At 34.7% G+C, this 22,225-nt stretch overlaps 3 protein-coding genes across 4 annotated transcripts in view; 2 read left to right on the top strand and 1 right to left on the bottom strand.

Annotated features, from left to right (window-relative positions):
* LOC136797595 (uncharacterized) overlaps positions 1-12,459 on the bottom strand; it is a 72,618-nt gene extending 60,159 nt beyond the window's left edge. Inside the window, exon 1 of the mRNA XM_067054187.1 lies at positions 12,450-12,459. The gene's annotated coding sequence lies outside the window, so the exon portion shown is untranslated. The remainder of the gene's footprint in view (positions 1-12,449) is intronic.
* LOC136797594 (RNA-editing ligase 2, mitochondrial-like) lies at positions 3,178-10,475 on the top strand. Of its 2 annotated transcripts, XM_067054185.1 has the most exons (6): positions 3,181-3,579; positions 4,200-4,343; positions 4,842-5,000; positions 5,310-5,450; positions 8,144-9,357; positions 9,580-10,475. In XM_067054185.1, exons 1-5 carry the CDS (start codon positions 3,243-3,245, stop codon positions 8,491-8,493), a joined length of 1,131 nt encoding a protein of 376 aa, XP_066910286.1. In that variant the 5' UTR covers positions 3,181-3,242; the 3' UTR covers positions 8,494-9,357; positions 9,580-10,475. The 2 variants fall into 2 exon arrangements, with proteins under 2 accessions (XP_066910287.1, XP_066910286.1); XM_067054186.1 differs by lacking the exons at positions 8,144-9,357; positions 9,580-10,475 and adding an exon at positions 6,710-7,275 and having other exon boundaries at positions 3,178-3,579.
* Positions 12,460-14,120: 1,661 nt separating the features above from the next.
* Positions 14,121-20,684, top strand: LOC136797597 (RNA-editing ligase 2, mitochondrial-like). The gene is made up of 5 exons (XM_067054190.1): positions 14,121-14,515; positions 17,600-17,743; positions 18,048-18,206; positions 18,521-18,655; positions 20,256-20,684. Exons 1-5 carry the CDS (start codon positions 14,200-14,202, stop codon positions 20,540-20,542), a joined length of 1,041 nt encoding a protein of 346 aa, XP_066910291.1. The 5' UTR covers positions 14,121-14,199; the 3' UTR covers positions 20,543-20,684.
* Positions 20,685-22,225: the final 1,541 nt, after the last annotated feature.

A 22,225-nucleotide genomic window follows, 5' to 3' on the forward strand; every position in this document is an offset into this window, starting at 1 on the left:
TTGGATTATAACTGAAAATATCTTCAAAAAAACCTTCGTCCGCTATCAGCCGCGCGGTAATCTTTGCCCGCTTCAATTCTTAGATAATGAATAAGAGAGGTGCGCTTAGCTAAGCCGTGCTCGCGGGCGATAAATTTATGTTTACTTATCTTGTATATTTTAGTGGTATTCATCCAATGAAAAGGATGTTGACAAAATATGCACGGCGCTGACAATATGCACGGCATTGATTATGACATCATTAAATATGTCAATGTCGATTCAACGCCCGTTAAAGAAAATAATTCGTAGATAGTTCTTTTTATCTTGAAATTTAGAAATACGAGCAAAAAAAGATCAAATTTAATATTTGTTTCCTATCTAGATTATATTAGCGTTAGAATACGGTAAATTTTCACGCCCACTGGAAAGTTCCAATTTTTAATTATCGGGAAATCGGGGAAACCGGTTCACCACGTGGATAAAAAACGTACGGAATGAAACCTGATAGAAGGTTTTCAACCAGATTTATTCAGATAAAGCTATAAGAGATTCATTACTTGTGGATTTTAAAACCTACATAAGCAAAAACGAAAGTTGTTGTGAAGGAAAGAGTAAACGCAAGACAGAAGGTTTGGTTGTGTTGATCAGGTATGTTTTTATTCTATCCGAACTAATGTTATAAAAAAGACCAAAGAGGTCCTGACTGGGCCGAACTGCGTAGTTTTTTTTTTTTGAAATTTTGCTGCTTTGATTGGTCAGTCATTTGATGACTATGCAAGTTTCCCTCCACTGATGCAAGTTACCTGACTTCACGGTAGTAGTGTAGGACCCTGCTGACGCACCGGAATGTCCGGTGTACTTGTGCTTGTCCGGTGGCAAAAAGTATCCTTTTGCTACACCGGACGCAATAAGTCCGGTGTCAGTCCAGTGTTGCATGCAGGGAATTTTGGACGCCGGACATTTATGAAACAAAAAATTAAGAAACACCAGATACACCGGACTGGTCATGTCCGGTGTTTTGATTGTCCCGATGGACAAAAATATCCTTCTCCGACACACGGACATCCGACTACCTTAAGTCCGGTGTAGAGATTGTCTGGTGGTAAAAAAATTTTTCATTTTACAGTCCGGTGCGTCGGCAGGGTCCTAGTAGTGTAGAATAGAAATCATGGGTTTTAAAAGTTAAAGTTAGTTTTTAAACAACACAACTCAAATAAGCTTTACAAAGGTTTTCATCAGCTGAAAAAATATTACCCTGGTGCAATTCTTGGAATTATTGTCCGTGATAGCGAAAGCATTGTGCTGATTGTGAGTATACAGATTCTCTTGTTGATGCTGATGCTGGAGGATGAGACGATGCCACCAAAAGTGAAAGCGTTGTGTGCAGCGTTGCAGGAAATCTATCCCACTTTGGAGCCCCGCTGATAGAATGTTTACATATATGTGGCCTTACTCGGAAGCATTTCTTTTCCTCTTCAGCCTGTTTTAAAAGTTTAGTGAGTATGGCCAAGAAAATATACAGGTTAAAAAAAACGGGATTGAAGACGGAGGTAAAATATAGGAGGGGTCAAAAATAACCGTACCCCTTTGCCCGGGCTTCTTGCTCTGGAGCCGGAGGTTTTTACCTGTTACTTTCCGAAGTAACGGTTGTTGACGTTTTTTGAGACCTTCTCAAAGAGATCCACAAATTTCGGTTCAAGCTCCTAAAGCTTTGACCCAGCTCAATGCATTACTTTAATTAAGGCTTTTTATTTTTTGTGGAAAAATGTTAATTTGATTTTTGATCTAATATAATCGGAATATAATAGAGCTACTTCTCATTATTGACTAGGAACTATGATTACCCCTTGCTATTAGCAAGGAAGTACCTTTTGCTTGTTCACAGTTAAAAAGCTGTTAAAAACCAAATTATGATATAAAGTGTGGTGAGAGAGGTCTGCAAAGAGAAAAGAGCAGTCGATCTCATATTTCCGCGTCATATGACGTAACAAACATAACTTTGCAAACCTAAACAGAAAGTTCTCATGAAATGTGTTGTAACTACGGGCCGGTTTATCCTCTCTTTATTCACTCTACATTGAAATTACACCATTGATGTTTCTAGATAAATAATGCATGTGAAAACATTATATATAAGTGAGTTATTCCGTTTTCTTCTCTATCAATTGATGCTAGTCTGTAATGTGGATGAAAGCTCAAAGCTGAACTGAGATAAAATGTTAATCGTGTCGAAAAAAACTTATATGGAACGTATGGGTTAAGATTGCATGCAAATGGGCTATGATTTTTAATGTAGAATTTTAATTTGTTATCGTTTTAGTTCACATTTGACCTATGTATTGTTGTTTTTTCAAACTTTAGTGGGGCAATGTAACAATATTTGTTCTAGCGCCTATATACCATTTGAAGGAGCGTTCCTTTCCCGTATGAAACTGATGCGCGAAAGCTATTATCACTAAATTGATATCAAGTTTCTTAGCCATTCTTTCGATCTGTTATACTACTTAATATATCTAAGGCATAGGAGATTACGATAGGAGATTAATTTCATTAAAATTCCATTCAAGATCTAGCTGATGATACAGGTTTTAGAACGTAGCCGTGCCGCCCGAAAGTCGTCAGGGAGTCCATACATTACTCCATTTGCAAGGGTGTGCTCGTATTTTTCTACTAACGTCTAACAGCGCAATTGCTCTATTCAGTGGACTAGCTAAGCCCAGCCTCTTGCGTAAGCACAATATATTAACCAAATTCAAAGAATTTAAGTAAGATAAAAGATACTGTAAAAAGGCTGTAACGGACAAGCCTGATTCAACAAATATTTTCACTTTAATAAGCAGCACTTTAAAGTGATTATTTTTTTAAAGAAATATATCTTTTTTTATAAGCAAGTCTCAGTCCTTTCCTATATCAGGCTCGCATTATGCTTATCATTCTATTATTCTCAAACAATAGTTCCATTGTTTAGGTACCAAAAACTGAGCCTGCATAATGCTTATAAACGTTATGGTTAATGCTTATAAAAGAAAAAACATGACTTTATCAGCCAAAAGCTTTCTCAAATAGTGGTCAAAAATCTGACGGGTACCTTTCGGGTTTTTCAATACCGAAATACCGGTTATCTTTCCTCAAATAAAACGAAATACTGCCAGATTCTCAGAACCCCCTTTCTTGACACCAGGGAAGAATCATTAAGATGGAAATGAAATGGATACATATAGCAGCTGCGCTTCAATTTTCAATAGGTGAAATATAGAAATATGGCATCAAATAAAGAAAAAATGAAGTTCATCGAATATGAAAAAATGCAAAACAGTTTCTCAAGGTTGATTGTCACTAAAGAAATGGAAAAGGCCGAATGGACAGTGACCGAAAAAATCCATGGCGCGAATTTCAGTTTCCATATTAACAAAGATGAAGTCAAAGTAGCACGTCGCCGTGATTTTCTCAATGAAAATGAAAACTTTTTCAATCATTTGGATGCAGAATTTATGAGGACCTATCCAGAAAAGATGAGACAAGTATTTGAAGATGTGGTCAAGAGATATACTGATAAACAAATCAAACATATCACTGTGTGGGGTGAGATCTTTGGAGGTAAGTTCTGTATAAAGTTTTGTGGGCCATAGTTACTGTAAAACAAAAAACTTATTTCTCACACAAAAATTCGAATACAGTTGACACTCTCTAATTCGATCTTCAAGGGGAATTGGATTTTCATCGAATAAGGGAGCTTATCGAATAAGCGAGCGTCGTTTTTGAGAGTTTCTTGTAGACGGAGACTTTAAATTTCATCGAAAAAGGGAGCCTATCGAATAGTAGAACGTCGAATTAGAGAGCGTCGACTGTATTTAAATAATTTTACAAACGCAACTCAATCGAACCTCTACTGGGAAAAAATATGCGATGTAAGAATAAGATTTCATTTCTTTTAAAAATGAACCGAATTTTTATCCTTACTGCGAATATTCTCAATTATACCCGTCTCACAACCTTGGTGGGAATTTTAACCATATTTGGGATGCTTAAACAATCCAGTGGATGGTTTTGGAGTGCAATTTTCTATGTTAAATTTCCAATGGGGATGAAATCATATGCATATGATATGAAATTGTAGGTGAAAGTTTTGCCAAATTTTCCAGTGAAGCGGAGGTGCTCGATTGGTCATACAGCGTAAAAGCATCCAAAATATAATAGCTTCTCACCCTCTTTCTCAGGACATTATAAAGTTGATGGTGAGACATTGAAAGGTGTAAAGAAATGCTCTCCTGTGCAACTGGAAGTTCTTTATACTCCAAACATCGAATGGGTTGCATACGATATCTCTTACAAAACAGCCGACTCCGAAACAACCAAACAAGGTATTGTAACCCTTGTAACTAGATATTGTAATTTCAAGGTCCAAAAAAGGCACCCTTAGGGGTGGACACACTTGTACCCTACATTGCCAAGTACCCCCCCCCCGGTGTAATAATAAATACAGCCCTGTCTCAACATTAACCAGTAGCGCCGGGGTCGACTAAAATTTTAGACTAGTAAACCACGTCGTTGTATTTCGCTGCAGCTTAAGCTTGCAATGGGCTCTATGTCTATAATGTTCACTGAATGTCCACTCTCCCGCGGCAATTTCTATTTTTTATAAGAACTCTTTATTATAAGTACTATTCCCGCGTTCCTGTGTCCAAGGAAAGACAGACTCTTGCTAGTCTACTAAAATTTGGGTAAACTGGGGAGGCAGTTTTAGAGGATCTTTCTCGTCGAATCCCGTAATCCCGTACTAAAAAAGGGCCAATCCCGTCACACCATAAAAGTACACCCCCCCACTATATGCTTCAATTTATAGCTAATATTTATTATAGAATATTTGGACTATGACGTTGCATTGGACGTTTTCAAAACATACGAAATCTTTCACCTGAAACCACTGTTTGTCGGCAAAATGAATGAAGCTTTGGATTATAATCTGAAATTTGATTCAACACTTCCAAAGATCTTGGGTTTCCCAGAGCTGCCAAAAGGTAAGAGATTATTTCATGACCGAAAAGGACCTAAAATCAAGCATGTTAATTATTTATTAAGACAATATCAAGTAAATTGTACCATATTTATCATTGTGACAACTGTTAAAGAATAAAATGTGTTTTTAAAGATACTTGCTCGACCCTTAAACTGAAAATACCTCCCCAGATGGCATGTAACGTTGTTTCAACGTTCAACTAACATCATATGGACTTCATGAACGTGTTAGATAGGGCGGCAAAACATCGTTCCTTGTCAGCTTGGTCAGGCATCGAGGATTGAATCCGAATCCGATCTTCATCTTTTAGGAAGTAACATTGTGGAAGGAGTAGTTGCAAAACCAATGAAGAATTTGAAATGCACTGACCAATATGATGAAGAAACAAGAGCCATTGTCAAATTAAAGAACCCTGGATTCACCGAGACAAAACCAATGCCTAAAGCAAGAGGTATAATGAAATTATTTCATTCTTTTATGAAGATAAATAGATTTATTATATACCTGTAGGCAAAAACAGCCATTGAATAATTCCTGATATACCATGGCAATTATACAACTATGAATCTCAATAACCAACTTTTACCCATTGAATATCTGCTTAATATTACCCAAAATATAGTACAACTAAGAACCATTGTAAGATTTCAAAAAGTTCCCAAATATGTGATTATTATAGCTCTGATTCAATTTGGAAAAATAACGTTTGATGTCAAAAAGGTAAAAATTGACATCGCTAAAATTCATCCAAATGAATAAAAACAGAGATTTACAAGTTAGGCTCACAGTGGGCCTCTAACCGATCTTATTTAAACTCTTCCTGTGTCGTATTTCAAGCCATGGGTTTTCCATGCATCGTTAAGTTTTTCTTTGAATGATTTGCTGGAATCTGCTGAAACAACATCACTTGGTAGCTTGTTCCAGATTGGTACACACCTATAGTAAAAGAATTTGGCTTGTGGTCCGTTGAAACCGTCATTCGCGAAGTTTGGTGAGAGTTCGTGAGCGTATCTTCAGTTTGGGCGTGTTCGACTAGTCAGTTTTTCCGGTAATGTCGCTTTATCGTAAAAGTGGAGGTGTTTGTAGACCTGGACCATATCACAGAGCTGTCTTCGAAATTCCGGTGTTGGTAGATCAAGCATTTTAAGTCTTTCGCTATACGAAAAGTTGAGACACGTTTGGACTAGTCTTGTTGCACATCTTTGCACTCCCTCAAGCAAATTGACGTGCTTGCATAGTCTTGGTGACCAAACTGACTGTGCATACTCGAGATGAGGTCGCACAAAGGTCGAGTATAGTGTACGGAGGATCTCTGGAGTTAAGCTGGCGAAACCTCGCTTGATGACCCCGAGCCTTGTTGACTTGCTTGGCTATATGTTGTTCAAATGATAATTCAGCATCAATCAGTATACCAAGGTCTTTTTCTTCGAATACATGCTCAAGCTGATTATCCGCAAGACGAAAGGGGTGAGCATGTTTGATGTTTGTGAAAGCGTAAGGACGTGGCATTTGTCGGGGTGGAATTTCAAGAGCCAATCTTCAGACCATTTTTCGAATTTTTCTATATCACTTTGGATGATGCGGAGAGAATCAGTGATATAATTGAAAATCTTCGTGTCATCTGCGAAAAGTAGTAGAGATGAAATAACTTTGTCAGGCAGATCATTTATGTACAAGACAAAATGCAATATAAAATATCTTTTTCTCTAGATGCCAAAAAAGGTGGCAAACCTCCTAAGCTAATCAGCAAGATCATGGCATATGCAACAGAGGCACGTCTCAATAATGCAATTTCAAAACATGGTGCGCCTACCGAAGATGAAGTCATCAAACGTATCGTGAAGGAGTTTGTGGATGACATCTTTGAGGATATCGAAACTGAAGATGGAGATCTTCACCAAGAGTGGAGCAAAGAGGCTGAATCTGACAAAGCTAAAATCAAAACAATGATAGCGTCAAAAGCAAATGGATTTATCAAGAAGATTAACAGTGGAAGGTAGCACCCCTTTACAAGGTGATAAAGGAATTCATTTTTAATTCGTGCAAATTCATATAACTAAGAGGTACCCGGTGTTATAGCGGATAGTATCGTATCAGAGTCGACAACGACTGAGAGATAACTGAGACGCTCTGGTTTTTCAACCCTCAAAATTTTATTTTATATGATTTCGTCACTTTAGAATTGTAACTTATTATTTTTATATCTGTTTGTAAATTTTGTAAACTTTATTATCTTACCTAATAAATAAATAAATTCTTTGAAGAAAAACTTTGTCTTAATTCAATAAATCAAAAACACCGAATTTCTAGGAAAATTGTCGAAATTATAAGCCCTTTTTAATACGTCGTCAGCCGGGGAAATTTCACTCACCCTTTTATAAGCTACCTATGTTATACATAAAAGTATGTTTACTATCTAACTAATGTTACTGCCCATAAAAATCTTCGATATTATCCCTACACATTCTTATATAGAACCAGGTGGTAATACTGAATAATTTCTTCTCGCCCAAATACATAGATTCGTCAGTTTTAACTGCTTTCACTGCCTTTTTTGGCGGTATGCCAAAAAATAAAAAGTAACAGCAGAAAGATCCCAAAATTTCTCCGGGAATGTTTCCCGGAGATTGAGAAAGTTTAACTATCCTATACGGCAGCTGATTGAAAATTTATACTTGGCTTCATGGCTATTCAGTACCCATTCAGTGTACATGTTTTTTTATATGCATACCGCAAATATTTGAAAACAGGCTCGAAGATGTTTAGGTCGCGTGCTTGATAAGACTGAAAAATATTGATATCCCAAGCAAAATTTTAGTGAAATTCTGAAAATCCGTAAAATCCTATACATTTTACGTACGATCCGGGTAAAAATATACTGAGGATTTTGGATACTTCCTCATTTTTAGAAATCTAAAGTTCGGGCGAGAAACTCTCGAGAGGGGTTTATAGACTTCCAGGCTATATTCTTAGCATTATTGGACCATTTTTGAACTTTTGGATCCTCAGATCCAAAAAGTTCCCCAATATGTGATCATTATAATTCTGATTCAATTTGGAAAAAAAACATTTGATTTCAAAAAGGTAAAAATTCGATATAGCTAAAATTCATCCAAATGAATTTTGAAATACTTTTTTCTCTAGATGCCAAAAAAGGTGGCAAACCTCCAAAGCTAATCAGCAAGATCATGACATATGCAACAGAGGCACGTCTCAATAATGCAATTTCAAAACATGGTGCGCCTACCAAAGATGAAGTCATCAAACGTATCGTGAAGGAGTTTGTGGATGACATCTTTGAGGATATCGAAACTGAAGATGGAGATCTTTACCGAGAATGGAAAAGAAAAGCTGAAAAAGCTAAAATCAAAACGATGATAGCGTCAAAAGCAAATGGACTTATCAACAGAAGATTAACTTTACAAGGTGATATAGAAGTACCCGGTGTTATAATGGATAGTATCATATCAGAGTCGACAACGACTGAGAGATAGCTGAGACGCTCTGGTTCTCCAACCCTCAAAATTTCATTTTATATGATTTCGTCACTTTAGAATTGTAACTTATTATTTTTATATCTGTTTGTAAATTTTGTAAACTTTAACATCTTACCTAATAAATATGAATACTTTATATATATATTTATATATTTTTGCCCCCGCAGGAGCGCAGCGACGAGGAGGCACTTATAGTTTCACGCATAGACATTGGACTGGAATCTCGAATTTTTGCGTTTTTTGTTTTGTTTTGTTTTGTTTTGTCGCGCAAGCCTACCCGTAGTTAGTCTCTTCCGTAAATGTTCGGTTTTTTTTCAGGGACGGCAGTTGCTAGCCTAAAAACTTTTTCTTTATAATAGCAGGCGCCGCGGGCATTTTACTCAGCTTTCGACAGTAGATTCTATTCCGCTTGTAGAATTTTGCCCGATTGGTCAACATGCAGGAAATGGAATGGAGAAGTTTCTGGAAGTTTTTTTAAATTCAAGCTCTCTCTTCCTGCAGTCAAAATACTTGTATGCATTTTATACTTTTGACTTTCGGATTAAACAAGATGTATACATATACCAATCAGTGAATTTGCTGACAGTCAAATTACAATCTGTCTCCTGTATTAGACATTCAGGAGATTGATTCATTTTTCGATCCAAACAGTTTGTCCCCAATAGCAATAATAATGAACAATGATGATTAAAATGATAATAGTAGAACAATGATTGAATATGGACAAAAGTGATTATTGTTGGTGGTTGAATTGGCAACGAAATTCCACTGTAACTAAATTTATTCGACAATCGTCATTCAACATACTCTACTCTCAACAAGAATGCTTAAAAATCCTGTGTTATGGTATACTTCTCGACAGTAAGTATAAATATTTTTTTCTTTCTGTACTTTTATAAGACTTGGTTTTATTAATCTTTTATGTTTAACACAGGTCTGTGTTCTTGTTGATACTTACCAGGCACTATCTGGGAAATTATTATCAAAGATTGAAAGAAACTTTTGGTGAACTATTTTTGAGGAAAATTCAGTATATACACTCACCATATCATCTAATTTCATGTTTCTTATTTTCCATTTAAGCTTTTTATGAATGAGGATTCGTTTACCTTGACAACGCAATATTACCTCGTTACTGCTACTATTACCACGTTACGTCATGATTTTCCATCCTTCTACACGATGTTGCTGTTACAACAGCAAGATAACTGGCATATCTTTTTAATGTAAACAATTTTGTCCGTGAGATCCCTTATCATGCCGTTGGAAAAAGTCCTGAATGTACGCTATTTCCTGTTAATACCTGCTTCCTGCTCATCAATATTGCCTCGTTACTGATACTATTACCACGTTACGTCCTATCATCTGCCATCCTTTACACAACGCTGTTACAGCTTCTAGATTACTGGTAAATCCATTTATTGTAAACAATTTTGGATCACGATATCCTTTGTTAAACAGTTGGAAAAACTCCTAAGTACCGTGAGATTGGGTAACTTGCATCAGTACAAAGTTAAATCAAAACAAAAATGGTAGAGTAGAGCTGCGAGCAGAGCTGCGTAGTTGTATTTTAATGACCAGCCAGGTCATTCATTCGAGGGCTATGCATGTTAGCCTCCACTGATGCAAGTTACCAAATTTCACGGTACGTTGTTACCTGTCAATTTTTGGTTCCTGCTCGTTATGTTTCTGGCTCATAGCATTTTTTATGCTGTTTGGTTCTACTATGTTTCATTTATACCTATTTCAAATTGGTTGAAATAAATATAGTTGCATGTCTTTTGTCTGGTTTAGTATACACAAAAACAAAAAACAAACCTGTAACTGTCTGTAATTGATTCTACCTGGACATTTTTCCTAATAAATGTTTTAAGATTCGTATTTTATTCTTTGTAAAAAGTAATTCATATTTTTAGAAAAAAAATGTCTCATTTATGTTAGCTTATTCATTGATATCTCAAAGAAAATGCTGAGAAGAATCATTCTAACTATTCCAAATCATTTCCAAACTTTTGCTATAAAGCATTAAAAAGCCTTAATTAGCATTAATTAGTTTTACAAGCATTTGTATTAATTAGCGGGTGGCAGTTAGTGAAAGCTATGGCTAGTATACTCTATGCTAAAGCTTTGTCTTAAAGTCTATTCACGATAAGTGTGCACTCTTTTTTCTTTTACCTATAACCTTTGAAGGAATTCTTCAATCTTAATAAATTTGGTATCATTGGAAAGATATTAGTGAGTGGAACAATTTGAAATAAAAAAATCTTTAGAAAAATTCTAAAAAAGAAGATGGAAATGAAGAAGAAAAAAATGAAGATCTTGTAGAAAAGTGCTATAACTATCATTTTCACTGAAGTGAATCCTTGATCATCGAATGTCATCACTGTGAAAAGAATTCTCAAAAATAATCATTCAGTCAAAAGATATCAAACAAAGTTATAAGCTGATTGACGTCTAAAAACGCTGTTTTCTGCAGTTTGTTGCTGTTTTTTTGGGGTCAATCACTTATTAACTTTGTATCATAACTTTATATTGAATAAATATTTTAATGAAATTTCTTCACAGTGATGACCTCCTAAGATAAATAAATCAAAAACACTAAATTTCTAGGAAAATTGTCGAAATGATAAGCAGTGGCGTTGTGGCAGCGGGACGGGAGCTTTTTTGAAGGGGCGCCGAAGAGCAAGGGGCGCCAAAAGAAATTTTTTTTTAAACGCCCCAATCTTAAAAATCATATTTTATGCACCTTAAATTGCGCCCCAGGACCAATTTTACTGAGATAGTTTTAAAATACTTGCAATTTTTTTTCGCTCGCTTCGCTCGCAATACAGCTATTGGTAATTTCTTTGCAATCTACAATCAAAGACATAAATGTTTGAGAAAACCACGTACTGAGAAAACATTGGTTAAAGAACCCCCTTCCCCCCCAAGGGCAATGTTCATTGTGTACGGACGTCCCATCGTTCAATGAACATTGCCAATGGGGGGAAAGGGGGAGACAGCTTGTAATCCTATCTGTCTCACAATTTTTGACCTTGATTGTAGCTAAATTTTACAAGTTTTCTTGTGTTGTAGCATTATTAAATGAAAATCTAACTGCGCCCCAAGACCAATTTGCTGACAACAATATTGAAATCATAAATCATAATTTTTTTCACTCACTTCGCTCGCTTGGGGGGAGGGGGCGCCATTAAAAAAAAATTGACTCAGGCCCCTCCAGAAAAATTTTCCCACAATACGCCACTGATTATAAGACCTTTTTAATACGTTAACACGCGAGAAAATTTCACCCACCCCATTACCCTTTTATAAGCTATCTATGTTATACATAAGAGTATGTATCTATGTTATACATAAGAGTATGTCTACTATCTAACTAATGTTACTACCCATAAAAATCTTCGATATTATCCCTACACATTCTTTTTTATATAAGTATACAAATATGTATATCCCAAGCAAAAGTTTAGGGAAATCCTGAAAATTCGTAAAATCCCAGACATTTTTCGTACAATCCGGGTCAAAATATATTAAGGATTTTGGTTATATTTCCCCATTTTCAGAAATCTAAAGTTCGGGCGAGAAAGTCGCTTTTGGGCTATTTATTAAATTTAATTGAGTATTTCAAGTCGAGAGGGGCTTATAAACTTCCAGGCTATATTCTGAGCCTTATTGGACCATTCTTGAACTTTTGGATCCTCAGATCCTAAGGGCTTAAGTCTTAAGTTTAGTTTTAAAACTCAGAGTTAAAAGTCTACCCTTCCAACCTAAGTTAGAGCGTTAGAGCGCTTCCAAATCGTTTGTGACTATAAGATATCGTGGGAATTTCCCTTCATTGTATAGGCTCAAGGTAATGCTTTAGTATATATGCTTAAAGTTAAGCCATATCTGAGTCTAGATATGTTTATAAGTGCAATGCTTATAAAAATATGTAACTCAAAAGATGATTAAACCTTGTTATTAACTTAAAAGCTGTTAAAATTCTGTGGTGGGTGACACACTAAGTTATCCTAATCGGTAGATGTTGTTTGTTCTGAGGGGTTACCTCTCATGCTGTCAATATCCAAATCTTACACTTTTTTTTTATTAGTACACATCAAATTTGGCTGAGCCTGGATGTGCTTATTTTTTTGGCAGTTTTCAGCCTAAAATGTTTTTAGATGCGTTCTTAATTTTTCGGAATACTCTAAATCGGCAATATCATGCAAAATAAAGAGCACTTAAAATTGGTAAAATTGGTAAAATTTGGACAATATTTAACTCTCGATTTAAAAAAATCCATCCCTAAGTTCAGTTAAAACTGCTTGAAAAGAGGAAAAAATTATAGTTTCTTGTCATTTTTTCTAAACTGAGGCTGGGCATGTTCTTACGATGTTCTTAATTTTTCAGCCTCAATGTTCTTATAAACTGGGTTCTAATAAAAAATAAAACGTGTACTACACATTATCTTTATTGCAAACAAATTATATTTTTGGGTCAACCCTGGGGTTGCTTAACATTCTAGCTCATTTTCTGAAAAATTTGATTTGACCAGCCCAGAATATTTATGCTTATTGGGCCAAGGGCTATCGTTTGCCAAGTTTAGATTAACTAAAAAGCTTTACACGATAATGTTAAAAAATTAACAAGTTTAGCAACCTGGTTGCTTATAAAAGAAAATGTACAGCTCCTTAGTAAAAGTGATCCGTCAGCTCATAAATAAGAAGCAAAAGCTATGGAGCTCCGAGCTATGACGTAACAAACTTTATTTGCAAACCTAAGCAAGAATTCACAGAAAAAGGTCTTGTAACTATGACCTGCCTTTCCTCTTTCTTACTTACATCTAAATATTACACCATATCATTTGAATGTTTCATGATAATAATGAACAAAAATGTTTACAAACGAGGTCTGTTAATTATTTCCATTTCAAATGATATAGTTTCCCCTTATGACATAACAAACTTTATCTGCAAACCTAAGCAAGAATTCACAGAAAAAGGTCTTGTAACTATGACCTGCCTTTCCTCTTTCTCACTTACATCTAAATATTACACCATATCATTGAATGTTTCATGATAATAACGAACAAAAATGTTTATAAACAAGGTTTCCTAATTATTTCCATTTCAAATGATATAGTTGATGGGTTGCGAGGTCGTACAACACAAAATCACAGAGAGAAATTGGCTCTAGCGGTGTGGGAAATACTTAATTCCAAACACCAAAGACTTTAGTTTGGTAATTGTCTTCCCAGCTGGCACAATACGTTTTTTCAACGTTCATCTAATGTTCACAACGTCCATATAACGTTAGATGAATGTTGAAACAACATTGTGTGCCAGCTGGGTTCTTGATGATAATTTGATTAACAGAATCATAAGTATGGAATATTGCGCACTTTTCTGATATCGATTTAGCAATACTAAAACACAGGGATCCAGCATGAAAGCGACGCTGGGTTGGATAGAATATCAGCACTATTGGCAAAAACAGTAGCAAATGCGCCAAAGTTTGTTTTGATAATCTACCCAACCCAACCTCGGGGTTCATGTTAATTTTTTCGTATTTTGGTATTGTGCATGCAATCTACATCGGGAAAGGTGTATTACAGTAGGGTTAAACCTAAATAAACAAGATGAGCATATTTTCTATAGATAAGGACAAATCTTCGATTTTCAGCAAATTTTAAGGAAATAAAAGTACAGAATCAAGAGTGGAAATATGGAGTTCTTGAAATATGAAAAAATGCGAAACAACCTATCAAGATTGAAGGTCACTAAAGAAATGGAAAATGCTGAATGGGCAGTGACCGAGAAAATCCATGGTGCAAATTTCAGTTTCCATATTAACAAAGATGAAGTCAAAGTAGCACGTCGCCGTGATTTTCTTCATGAAAATGAAAACTTTTTCAATCATTTGGATGCAGAATTTATGAAGACCTATCCAGAAAAGATGAGACAAGTATTTGAAGATGTGGTCAAGAGATATTCTGATAAACAAATCAAACATGTCACTGTGTGGGGTGAGATCTTTGGAGGTAAGTTCTTACAAAGTATCCATTCGTTATATATATAGTTAGGGGTTTCCTGTTTACCCATTAAAATTCCCTCCTGTTAACCCCGCTAAAATCATATGATATATCACCCGAAAGGGCCGTGACCCATGTATCCTTGTTTTTTACCCAGCGTGAATAAAAAAATCCAGAATAGCATTTTTTTGGGTTCCAAAATATTTGTGGGTGATGGCGATTAATGTGTTAGGTTAACATAGAAACATAGAAGACCATACCGATAGATAGCAGCTGGGTGGTTTCCCGACAAACTTTTCGGAAACATATACTACTACAATAAAGAAATGGAGTATTTGGATGGGTCACAGGCAAGAAACAACAAAAATTTATTTATTCATTGATAAATTTTCTCCCTACTCTATGGTAGAGCATCTTCAGATCTAACATAACTCATAAAAAAAAAACCTATCTTATAACATCTAGCATCTTCAGACATTTGATTAAAAAATTATTTTTATTCCCTAGATAAAAAATTAATTAAGTTATTCTTATGAACAATAAAATCATTAATAAAAGACAATAAAATGATTATAAAAGATTTTCCCATATGTTTGATAAAAGTTTAATTTCTTCTTTTTCTTCTTCACCAAGTGGAAGACCTACATTGAAATCACATAAAAACCCACTCAAAGTCAGATTGATTATAAACACTCAAGGATCAACCTTTTACAAGGTTGAAAAATTTGTTAGTAATGAATTGAAACCGCTCACTACAAATGCAAAGTCATTCATTAAAGATACCAGTGATTTTGTAGATAAACTGAAAGTTTTAACTTTAAATGATGATGAAAAGTTAATTTTAAGTTTTGACATAGCTGATATGTATCCTTCGCTACCAAAAGAAGAAGTCATCCGTGAAGTAGAGAGAAGAATCAACCAACACAGCTTCAAAACCAAGCTGAACAAAGAAGCTCTTGTCAGACTCGCCAGAATTTCAATTCAATTCATGACGTTTAAAATGGGAAACAAATATTACGACCAAGCTGATGGATTATTCATAGGATCCCCGGCGTCTCCGTCCTATGCTGAATTATTTGTCCAACGCATCGAGGAACACCATGTTTATCAAATGATTCATGCTCCAAGAATTTGGCTTCGAAAAGTTGATGATACCTTTACTATCTCTCGGCATGCTATAAATGACACTTTAAGCGAATTAAATGCAATCAACACAGCTGTTACCTTTACTGCAGAGGAGGAGACTAACGGAGAAATACCATTCTAAGACTGTGTGGTCGCAAGGTCAACAGATAACAAATTGAAAACCAAAGTATTTAAGAAGAAAACACAATACGGCCAATACTCAAATTTTAATTCTAATCAACCATATCATGTGAAAGTGTCAACAATCAAAACGTTGACTAAACGTGCAAAGATAGTTTGTACAAACGAAGAGGATTTACACAAGGAATTGAAATATATCGAAAAAACAATGCAACTTAATGATTTCCCAAATAATGTCGTTAAGAGAACCATAAAAGAATCTCTTAAACCAAACGAGAAAAAGAAAGTTCGAGATGAAAATGAGGAAAATATGATAAAAATGTAATTTGCCCTACGAAAAAGGTATATCAGAGAAAATTTCAGCTAAAAGTAAACATTATAACGTAAAATTGGTCAATACAAAAGGAAAAAACGTTGGGCAATGCATTGAAAGTGAAAACAATAATAATGTGAGAAACACAAGATATGTCAGGAGTAGTGTACAAAGTAAACTGTAAAGACTGTGAGAAAATACATCGGAGAAACGGGAAGAACGATTGAAACGAGAATGAAAGAACATAAACAAGGTGCAAACGGGGAGCAAGAAAAGGTATCTGGTTTGTCTCAACACTTGAAACAAACCAATCACGAGGCAGAGTTTGATGATGTAAAAGTACTTTTTAGAGAAAGGAATTTCAAAATGAGAAAATTCAAAGAGGCAGTTGCAATTAAGGAACACAAAACTAATTACTAAATAAAAAAGAAGAAATTAAACTTTTATCAAACATATGGGAAAATCTTTTATAATCATTTTATTGTCTTTTATTAATGATTTTATTGTTCATAAGAATAACTTAATTAATTTTTTATCTAGGGAATAAAAATAATTTTTTAATCAAATGTCTGAAGATGCTAGATGTTATAAGATAGGTTTTTTTTTTTTTTTTTTTATGAGTTATGTTAGATCTGAAGATGCTCTACCATAGAGTAGGGAGAAAATTTATCAATGAATAAATGAATTTTTGTTGTTTCTTGCCTGTGACCCATCCAAATACTCAAAGTTTTAATAATGGCAAGGCAATCACTGAAGAGTTTTATAAAAGAAATGGAATTTTAGTAAACTTTTAGTAAAATTGTAAAAAACAACCTTCCAGAATATAAACATTAATCTTCAAGCAGATTCAAATTACTCCGCGCATGGCACGTACTAGTAGTCACTTTAAATGCCATGGCTCCATGAGACTACTTTGATCAAGAATGATAAATAATTTACAAAAATGCAATATTTTCTTAGAAAATGCTTCACAGAGGTAGAAATCTCAAAATCTATCCCGGGGGGTTACTAGGGCAAGATGGGTTACAGGGATGCTCCACTGGACAGGGTACCTTTTTTAACCTGCACGAGTCCCAGGTAGGGTCGCAAAAACACCAAAATAGAAAAATCAGTCCCTCGTAGGGTGCCTATTTTTGGAAAATTTTGGGAAAAAGTAGAACATTTGAGAACATTTTGGAATTTCAGTCCCATTCAGGGTCACTTTTTTCGCAAATTTCGAGTCCCACGTAGGGTTCATTTTTCGAACCTCAGCGGAGCACCCCCGTTGGTCGGCAAGGTTAGTACCCCCCCCCCGGAATCTATCTTTTCTAACTGTCGCCTTTGGATCAGTGGTCAAAGCATAGGATTTATCTGAGACCGAAAATGTATTTTACACAGAAACTTAGCATATATTCTTGACATTTTGGAGAACTGTGCAGAATTTTGAGACAAAAAGCACTCTTTATAATATTTCGCTGAGGCGCAAATCCATCAAGATGGAACATGTTTTACTGATGAAAACAACTATATTCCAGGGCTTTATGAAGTTGATGGTGAGACATTGAAAGGTGCAAAGAAATGCTCTCCTGTGCAACTGGAAGTTCTTTATACTCCAAACATCGAATGGGTTGCATACGATATCTCTTACAAAACAACCGACTCCAAAACAACCGAACAAGGTAACGACAGCGTTGTTATGACCAAGGGCTCGTTAGCATAAGACCTTTAAAATTTAGATATGAAATTAGCACGTTTTACTTTGGGCTGAGCGTGGATGTGCTTATTTTTTCGACAGATTTAGAGCCTAAAATGTTTTTATTAACATTATTGGAATTTACTCACTTAAATATATACACAATTACCTGTGGGTTAATAAAATTTGCCCTCAACTATAAACGCCCCTCTTCATAAAGAAAAACTTAATAAACGCCCGGGGTGTTTTTTTTCGAGGTAATACGGTATATGATACTAATTCATTTTTAGAATATTTGGACTATGAGGTTGCATTGGAGATTTTCAAAACAAACGAAATCTTTCATTTGAAGCCACTGTTCGTCGGCAGAATAAATGAAGTTTTCGATTACAACCTGAGGTTTGACTCAACACTTCCGAAGATCCTTGGTTACCCAGAGCTCCCTAAAGGTAAAACGTGAAAAGTGGACGTTCGGAATAATTCTGGCAAGGTATTTGCAGAAATTCCTAAAAATTTACCTTTCTTTTTGTAAAGGCTAAGATAAGCATATACCAGTAAACATACCCGGATACCGAGCTGTTAAAAAATAGATTTACGAAATCTTTCCTAACGAAACAACCGTAAAGCTAGAATTCGACCCGTGGGTATTTTTAATAAAACAAGGGTTGAATTCCAGCTTTTTCGGGAATTCCCGTTAAGAAAGATGTATTTAACTTACACATAATAATAATTGAATATTTACACAATACCTTTTTTTCACTAGGAAGCAATATAGTTGAAGGCGTTGTTGCAAAACAAATGAAAAATTTGAAATTCAAAAAAGGCGGTGGAAGAGCAATCGTCAAATTGAAGAATCCTGAATTCGCCGAGACAATATTGCCAGTACCTAAAGCAAAAGGTAAACAAAGATATAAATTATAAAAATTTTATATTTAATACGTCAAGTGATAAGAGCTTTATATTGGACATAAAACGAATTTGAAGAGGTGGTAGACTCACAGAGGACTCGTGTGTTGCTAAACATTTCTAAAGATTTCATTCAAAAGTATTACTAACTAATCCTTATAATATTTTCGTTAAATAAATTTTTTTTTTTTTTTTTTTTTTTTTTTTTTTATTTTTTTATTTTTTTATTTGACGTCAACTAGATCAGACGCTTCTGCAACGCTCTTCGAAAAAATGGCTGAAAACAAATAAAAACATCAAAATTCATGAAAATAACATCAAAATGGATAAAGATCAGCCTTTCGAAGCAGCCTCACCACCTCAAGCTTGCACGCCGTCAAGATGTACTGAAGACGAAGACATGGATCGTTAAATGCAAAAAATGTAAAAGATCAGTTCATTATGAGTGCACACAGTTACCCCTGTATCAATTACAAATATTCGTGACATCCTACAACGATCATTACTTATGTTCAAACTGCGTACGAATAACGAAAAACCTAAGAAATAAAGTGGGGAAAAACACTCAACATATGATGCAAAATGAACTTAAAAAGAAAGACGACGTCATACAAAAACTGAACAATGAGGTCAACACCAACACAAAAACCCGTGATTCCATCAAAAATGACCTCAAAACCTTTCTGGCAGGAAAACTACAAGAGATGGAGGAAAAGACAAGAAGCATGATAAAGGAAGAAATAAAGCACACAGCAGAAATAATGAAGGAAACATCAAAGAAAACATACGCCGAGATTACCAAGAAGCAAAAAGAAGACTTAAAATCTGCCGAAGAACAAAAACGAAAGGAAGAAAGTGAAAAGAGAGACATAGAATCTAGAAAGCTGAATATGATCGTTCATGGGTTTCTCGAATATTCAGGCCCAGCCAGATAAGGAAGAAGAAGAAAATGGAAAAAAATATGACATATTTCGGTTCCGAGAACTCCTAGATGACATCAATGTTCCAGAAATCAATGTTACTCACCACAGATTAGGAAACAGAAAAACAAAAAATGGCCGTCCTCTGAAAGTCACCCTGCAAAGTCAACATGACAAAGATCTTATCATGAAGAATTTACACATGCTAAAAGAAACTTGTTTCTTTCAGGTAAGTATAACGGAAGATTTCACAATCAACGAACGGATAAAGATCAAGGAGATGCACGAACAAGCAAAGAAACTCAACAAAAACAATAACAATAAAGGATTCAACTGGTGCGTAAGAGGAAGCCCAAGAACAAAACTACGCCTCGTAAAAAAATTACAAAACCAAACAAAAATATTTTCAAATTACAAACCAAGATACTCTACAGAAGAAATCGTCAGCGATTGGGCATTAACAGATGATGATGAATGATTCATTTTGTAAAATAGGCAGTCGAACTCTATTAGCTTTAAAGCTAGTACAGATTTGTACACATTTCTCGACTTTAAAGAATATATACATTAACATTAACATTAACATGTCCAGCGTGCATTCTAAAGAAATGCAAATTCTTCATATCTTAAAATACCTAAAAATAATGTTAAATCGCTTTATATCATCACTAGGCGCCAAGAGAGGAATTGAGCCTTCACTAATAATAAAGATCATGGCATATGCAACAGTGGCACGTCTCAATAATGCAATTTCAAAACATGGTGCGCCTACCGAAGATGAAGTCATCAAATGTATCGTGAAGGAGTTTGTGGATGACATCTTTGTGGATATCGAAACTGAAGATGAAGATCTTCACCAAGAGTGGAGCAAAGAGGCTGAATCTGACAAAGCTAAAATCAAAACAATGATATCTTCAAAAGCAAATAGAATGATTAAGAAGAGTGAAAGTGGAAGGTAGCACCCAACAAACTCTTAGAATTGAAACAAGAAATGACATTTACTAGTACTACCATTTTTGTCGTCAAAAGTGATTTGAAATACAAATGGAATGGACCATTCTTAGGACGTTCATAATGACGCTGTTAATAATGGTTAATAAGCAGATATTCAATAGGTAAAAGTTGGTTAATAAATCCAATAACCAACGTAAAACCTATTGAATATACGTTTTATTCCATACCTAAAGGCAAAAACAAAAGAAAATTTGAAACATTTTTTACAAAATAAAAAGTGCTGACAAAATCGAATGTTCGAAATTTTTCTCTTTATCAACTTTTAATTACTTTAAGTAGAACTATTCTAAAAGTTTCTTTTCTAGCAAGAGTAAAAACATGCAAAAATCCATGACATCTTCAAGAAAATTTTCAATTTTTTTTTTCATTTTTGGGTATAAGCCATCAATTATGACCAACCCTCAAAATTTCAACCTATTTAGATAAAAAATGAAGATTATATGGCCAATTATGTAAATTTTCCACTTTTTCCTCAAAAAAATTAACTTTTTCTTAGGCGACATTGATTTGAGATTGTCCTTGAATGAAAAAATTGCCATGTGATAATAGCCATGCGATATCGTTATTTATCAAACGGCTGTTTTTGCCTACAGGTATAGAATAATGAGAAATAAACGAGGAATGAAAGAGGAGCTGGCCTAGAAAACAAATCTATCAATCAACTAGATTCGAACGTTCAGGATCCTTTTCATTATCCACAATAATTAAAGTAAATAAATTAGAAGCTTTTCTTCATAATGGAGGATTTACTTATAAGTTACTAACCTGAAAAAACCTCCACGCAGAGTTTGATGGAGAACTTTGAGTGCTTTAATACACACTTTGTAATTTTATTTTGTTAATTTCTTTAATTTTGCCTTGCTGAACAAAATAGGTAAAAAATATCGCGATAGAATATCTATCTAAATTTTTAGAATTTTTAGACCAATTTTTCCATGAATTTTGCTTACTTTGAGCTGGTTTCTGGCTGTTTTGTAATTTCGAAATACATTTATTAGTATAATTGTACTCAACTCAGTTGTACATAAAACAAAAAAGTAAACTTTCTACTATATGACACTTTATTGAATGTAAATTTTGTAATTTTATCGTTATTTATTGAAATAAACATTTTCGAAGAAAACACATAGCTCGTTTTAAGGTAGAATCACTCGAAACAACCTAGTAAAAAGATAAAGCTGGGAAAAAGATATCATTTAAAAACGTAAAAGCTCTTTGGAAAGATAATTTTGAGCGGCATTATTCAAGCAATCATCTAAAACTTTTGGGATGATTTGGCTCAATTACTTAAAAATGCATTCGGAATTGTTCATTCATAGCATATTTCAAATCTCATGTGTCGCTTTGTATAACAGAGTCTACCTTAAGAGAAGAAATTTTGGCGAGAAGAAATTTTGGCGAATGGGCCCATTTGCCAATTTCGGTGCAACTTGGCGGAATTTATTTTGGCGATTTAATAAAATTTCTAAATTTGGCGAGAATTAATTTTGGCGAACGACCCATTTTTGTTCAATATTTTAGCTGAAAAAAGAGGAAAAAAAGGGTTTTTGGGAGAAATAGAGACTAAGTTGAAAATAAAAGTTTATTTTGGCGAATGACCTATAAATTTTAATTTGGCAGAAAGAAAT

The sequence above is a fragment of the Clytia hemisphaerica genome, unplaced genomic scaffold (genome assembly GCF_902728285.1).
Source record: "Clytia hemisphaerica strain Z4C2 unplaced genomic scaffold, Clytia hemisphaerica genome assembly, whole genome shotgun sequence".
Classification (NCBI taxonomy): domain Eukaryota; kingdom Metazoa; phylum Cnidaria; class Hydrozoa; order Leptothecata; family Clytiidae; genus Clytia; species Clytia hemisphaerica.